Below are 5383 nucleotides of genomic sequence, written 5' to 3'. Positions count from 1 at the left end.
CAGGCTATGCTCTTCACCATGCCTGTCTGCCCTGAGGGCCCCATGCTGGTCTGCGGGCACCCTTGTGCAGCCTCTCAGTTCTTTCTCATTACTTGGAAGGACAGAAGCCCATTGGGCTTGGGGTCTCTGGGTACTCAACCACTTACTCTTGGCAGACAGTGTAGAAAATTCTAGGCCAATGGAAATGCTACAGAGGCCCTTACTGGGTATAGGTCATAGTTTTCCTGTACAGCTGTCACAAATTACCATAAACTCAATAACTCAAAATGACACAAAATTTATTTTCATACACTTGTGGAGATCCGGGCTCAAGTCCAATTGTCAGCAGGGCTGACTGCTCCTGGAAGCTCCAGGGAGATTCAGGTGCCCTGCCTTTTCCTGCCACTAGAGGGCATATGAAAACCGTGGCTCAGTCACTAGTATTGTTCAGGTCTGTGCTTCTGTCCTCCTGTCTGTGACTCTGTCCTTCCTGCTGCCTTTTGATAATGATCCTTCTGATCTTATCGGTCCCCAGATGACTAGGATCACTCCTCTCTTGGAAGTTCATCAAGTCCTCATCACCCCATATAGAGCATTTCCAAGCTCTAGGACCAGGTCCTGGGCAGCTGTGGTCGTTGCTATTAAGCCTCCTACGGTAGTCCTTAGGGCATTAGAAAGAAGCGACAAGATGCCATGCTGGCTGCGTCACTGATGTTTTAGCTCCTCCAGAAGAGCTGCAGGATTCCTCTCCTGTGGGAGCAGGATGCTGGAGTGTGACTTCTTGGGGTGCATTGCTTACAAAGCTCCCAGATCTTGGTCCTGAAGGGGCGGCCCACAAAGACATAAATCACAGGGTTCACGCAGCTGTTGGTGAAGGCAAAGAAGTTGGCCAGCTGCAGGCCCAGGTCGGTGACCTCCTCCCAGAAGCAGCCCTGGATGGCATGCACGTGGAACAGAAACTCCAGGAAGGCGAAGAAGTGGTAGGGGGCCCAGCACACCAGGAAGGCAGCCACAAGTGTGGAGATCAGTGTCGCCGTCCTGCGACCCTTGGGGCCTCCACACCGGCTCCTGCTCACCTCTCCCCGTTCTCGCAGGGAGGCCAGGATGTGGTAGTTGAAGAAGAAGATGGCAGCCAGCGGGAGAAGGAACCCCAGGACATTTAACTCTACCACCCTCACAAAGTGCCAGCCCTCATGGGGGAAGAGCAGGATGCAGGCAGAGATGTTCAGATCGGGGAGCCTTTTGATGGATCGCAGCACGAATGTGGGGGTACTCAAGAGGCCCCCTGCCACCCAAATGAGCAGGCAGATGGTGTGGGCATGCCGCCGGCGCCGGCGCCCCCAACTGACCACGGGCTGTACCAACACCCTGTACCTGTCCTGGCTGATGGCCACCACCAGGAAGATGCTGATGAACAGATGCGCCTTGATGACCCCATTGATGCCACTGCAGAGGGCGGCTCCGAAGGGCCAGTTGAATCTGCTCCAGATGTTCTCTGCCCAGAAGGGCAGGCCCAAGACAAACATGAGGTCGGAGGCCGCCAGGTTGGCCAGGTAGATTTCTGCCACCTTCAGCCTCTTCCGGGGCAGCAGGAGGAACAGGACCAAGATGTTTCCCAAGAGGCCGAGGACACAGATGGTGATGGCGAACATGGGTAATGCTCTGTACAGCACTTCCCAGGCTTCGGGGACAGCATCACAGAATGTGGCGTTGGGATGGGAGCCCTGGCTCTGGTTGGACAACTGGAGCTCGAGGGCGGACTGGAATGCCATTCACGGTGACCTGCAGGGACAAGTGTGCAGGTTAACACAGGTGGTGGAAGTCTTTGTCCAGCCTATTTTGGCCAATAAAGTTTTATTGGCACACAGCCACCCCCATCAGCTACACACCGCCTAGGGCTATTTGCATGCTGCTCTGACTGTACGTACCATCTGCTCTCCAGGGCAGTGACGGTGAACCTTTTAGAGCTTGCAGTGATAATGAGCAGCCAGCTGTGGCACACAGGCCATAGGTTTGCCGCCACTGCTCTGGAGGCAGCGTTCGCTGGCCTCTTGTTTAAGGAAGGGGCCAGAGCTTCGAAAGCTGAGTTCAAGCGCAGGTGCATCACTTGGTGCGGGCTATCCTGGCCCGCTGTGTATTCCTTTCCCTTGTAAGTTGGCGCTCATTGTATCCCCGTGAGGAATTGCCACTAGGGGTGCCCGCAGTGTCCATGGCTGCTTAGCATGGGGCCTGGCTGGACAGGAAGTGCTCAACAGAAGGTGGCAAATAGTCTCATTAACGATCATGTTATCATTGTCGTTCGAGTTCAAGAAACATTTAAGGACACCTACTCCGTGCCAGCATGTCACACGACAGCACACAGGACGGCAGCCTTCACTCATAGTGATCAGTGTCCTGGTGGGGAACAGACACAGAGATGTGGCTGTGACCAGCCAAGAGAGCTGCCACGGGGGCTGTGCCAGCAGGTGCTGGGGGCAGAGGCTGGTGGGGGGCCTCCAGAGCAAGCGAATTCCTTCGCTCAGCTTGAAACCCTTGAGCCAGAGAACAACAGCGAGCCCTCAGGAAGTGGTGTGCGCAGCAGCGCGTTGTGCTGTGTGCTCGCGTGCCTGCGTCTCCTCCTTTAATCTTCCTGGCAGCCCAGGAGGTGGGGGCTCTCGTTTCCTCTGAGCAGCCCCCACAGGGGCACCGAGATGCTCATCCCTGGTCCGAGCTCCCACAGCTGCTCCGTTGCAGATCCCAGGACACAGATGTCTGCTGGTTCTGCTCACGGAAGCCAGGCTGAGGGAGGTCCCCCAAATGTCTGAGGGTCCTGGCTGGTGGGTGACCCTTGGTCTGCACTGATCCCAGGTATTCTGGCTACACAGTGACCCATGTCTTGCTCAGAGCCACCAGTTTCCATGTAGAGGGATGGGGCAGGAAGAGGCCCCACCCCTCCCTGTGGGCCACCAGGCCTCCCAGCCGGGAAGTCTCTGAGGGACAGACAGGACTGTGGGCTGGTGGCTGCCAGCAGACAGGGCCACAGCCAACCCAGGAGATCCAGGCATCAGGCGGGGGCTACTGATGTACAATTAGATCACCAGGTCTGGGGTTGAGGACAAGCTCTTGGGGGTGTGATCCATCACACAAGTGACATCTCAGGCCCAAAGTGGGCCCAGGCCACCAGGGGAGAGGACAGCCAGGGAGGATGATTAGCTGCTGTGGGGCAGGAAACACGGGGACCACCAGGCAGTGGTGGCTGCGTGGTTCCGACCCTGAGCCCAGCAGGGTTCTGCGTGCTCTCCTGGTGGTGCCCACAAGCCTACAACTCTTCTTTCATCGTCCAGCAGAGCTTTGTGAAAACTCCTCCCACAATGACAGACTAAAAAGCAAATATTGGATGAAAGCTTCTGGTTTTCAAAGAAGTTAATGCTAAATGTATGATGGGCATAGCGCCTTCGAGCCCCAGTCCCTTGAGCACTGCAGGGAGGTGGGGCTGGCCCCATATCGGGCCCTAAGGTGTACATGTCATCCCATTTTTTTTTTTTTTTAAGTATTTGGTACAGGGTCTCACTGTGCAGCTTGGACTCGTAGTGATCCTCCTGCATCAGCCTCCTCAGAGCTAGGATTACAGGAGTGTGCCACCACGCCCAGTCTCTGCGGCCAGCTCAGTGTGCCCTGGGAGTGGGGCCGGCTTGGCATATGGTGCCAGGGATTGAACCCTGGTCCCTCGCTCCCCTAAACAGGCACTTAGTCACTGAGCTATCTAACTGGCTCTTTCCTTATCCCATTCCTGGCATGCCCAAATGGGGCTTCACGTCATCACACAGTACTTAGGAGGAGGAGGTGGGCTTTGGAGTCAGAGAGAAAAAAGACAAGGCCACTGTGCTGGAGACGAGCGTGCAGCCATAGCTGAGGGTGCTGGAGGCCTCTGGAAGCAGGGCAGGGCTGGGAGCAGTATCCTGGGAGCCTTCAGAAGGAACCTGCCCTGGTGACACCTTGGCTTTAACCTCGGCCCCTCGCACTGCACTGTCACATGCACTGAAGGTGTGCTAATTCCCTGCAGCAGCTGGGGACACTGGCATCTGCCCCAGGAACTCAGAGACTTCAGCTCCACCCCAGCTGTGCCACCAAGCACTGCCCCAGCCCCATCTGCAGGGCCTGAGAGTGGCCTTGACCCATGTGACAGGCTTGTCGTCACTAGCTGCTGCCCATCACAGTAAAGCTAGCCAGCGCTGGGCATCACTTTCGCCCCTTCTAGCCTCAGCACTGGCATGTACTGGACACAGCGGGAGCTCTAACCACAGTGACCCACATTATTGGTAATCGCATCGGGTTCTCTGAAAAGTCAGAGGGGACAGTGGGCACATGTCCTAGAGAGGAAGACTCCGTCATCTCTGTGTTCTGTTTTCTGCGCTCTGCACATTTCATCCCCCGCATTGCTGCTTAGGGAAGAGCATGCTGTTCTACAACACATTCGCCCTCTGCAAATGAACTCCAGTATCCACAGGGATGAGGAGGACTTTGGAAATAGAGACGCAGGGGCAAGAAAGGCAGCCCAGCCACGAGAAAAGGTGGCGCTTTCCAACCGGACCTAATGTGAGCAGTTACTGGCGTAGGAAACCTTGTGAGCCATTCCAGAGAGACGAGGCTGGTCCTTGTAAATGAGAACTTGTAGCCTGTCACGGTGAGCATCCACTGAAGGCCGGTGATTTAGTTCAGCAGGTTGATGGGGCTGTGACAGCTATGCCTTCCCCAGCCCTTGCAAGCACCCCCGTCCCCATCCTAAAAATCAATTTAAGCCCACACTAGGCAGGAGTACAATCTCTTACACTCCAAGTACAAGGATCCTTGTTCAGTCTGTGTACTTATAGAACACATGCTCAGCCGATATAGAGGCATAAAAGGAAGCCTTATACTCATTCTTCACTAACAGACACGATCTCCTTTTCTATTCCACTTTCTGGAGGGGAAGGGCAGTCATGTACTTACTCAGAAAGAAACTGGAAGAGCTCACGGCTTCCGCTGGGTTTGGGACAGTGAGAGCTGTCTCTCTGGCTTTCTGTTCTGGCTGCTCTGGGGACACGCAGTGGCCTTAAATAAAACCACCTCCACTCTGGGAGGTCATGGGGCTGCCCAGAAGGAAGACAAAGGCATTCCAAGGGGCCCCGCCCCGCCTCTGCCTTGGTGATTTGGGGGCAGGCAGAGGTGAGTCGGTGGCGCCTCTCCCTGTGTAACCTCTGGGAGCCTGCGATGCGGCCTCCTGGCAGGCCCTGAGATTGGCAGGCAGGCTCTGAGCCCGTTTTGGCTTCCTGACTCCAGGGCACCCACGAAGCTTCAGCCTGCCCTGAGCATGACGTCCCACTCAGTCGGCCCCTGACGTCTGAGGATCTGGAGGCCGCGTGTGCGGAGCTAGGCTTCACACCAC

At 56.0% G+C, this 5383-nt stretch overlaps 1 protein-coding gene across 1 annotated transcript; it reads right to left on the bottom strand.

Moving 5' to 3' along the window:
* Positions 1–301: 301 nt before the first annotated feature.
* Positions 302–5337, bottom strand: Bdkrb1 (bradykinin receptor B1). The gene is made up of 2 exons (XM_004635178.2): positions 4948–5337; positions 302–1761 (listed from the first exon to the last, which is right to left on the bottom strand). Exon 2 carries the CDS (start codon positions 1749–1751, stop codon positions 696–698), a length of 1056 nt encoding a protein of 351 aa, XP_004635235.1. The 5' UTR covers positions 1752–1761; positions 4948–5337; the 3' UTR covers positions 302–695.
* Positions 5338–5383: the final 46 nt, after the last annotated feature.

This window comes from Octodon degus, unplaced genomic scaffold (assembly GCF_000260255.1).
Source record: "Octodon degus isolate 3935 unplaced genomic scaffold, OctDeg1.0 scaffold00070, whole genome shotgun sequence".
Classification (NCBI taxonomy): Eukaryota; Metazoa; Chordata; class Mammalia; order Rodentia; family Octodontidae; genus Octodon; species Octodon degus.
This window is presented reverse-complemented; position numbering and strand designations above follow the sequence as displayed.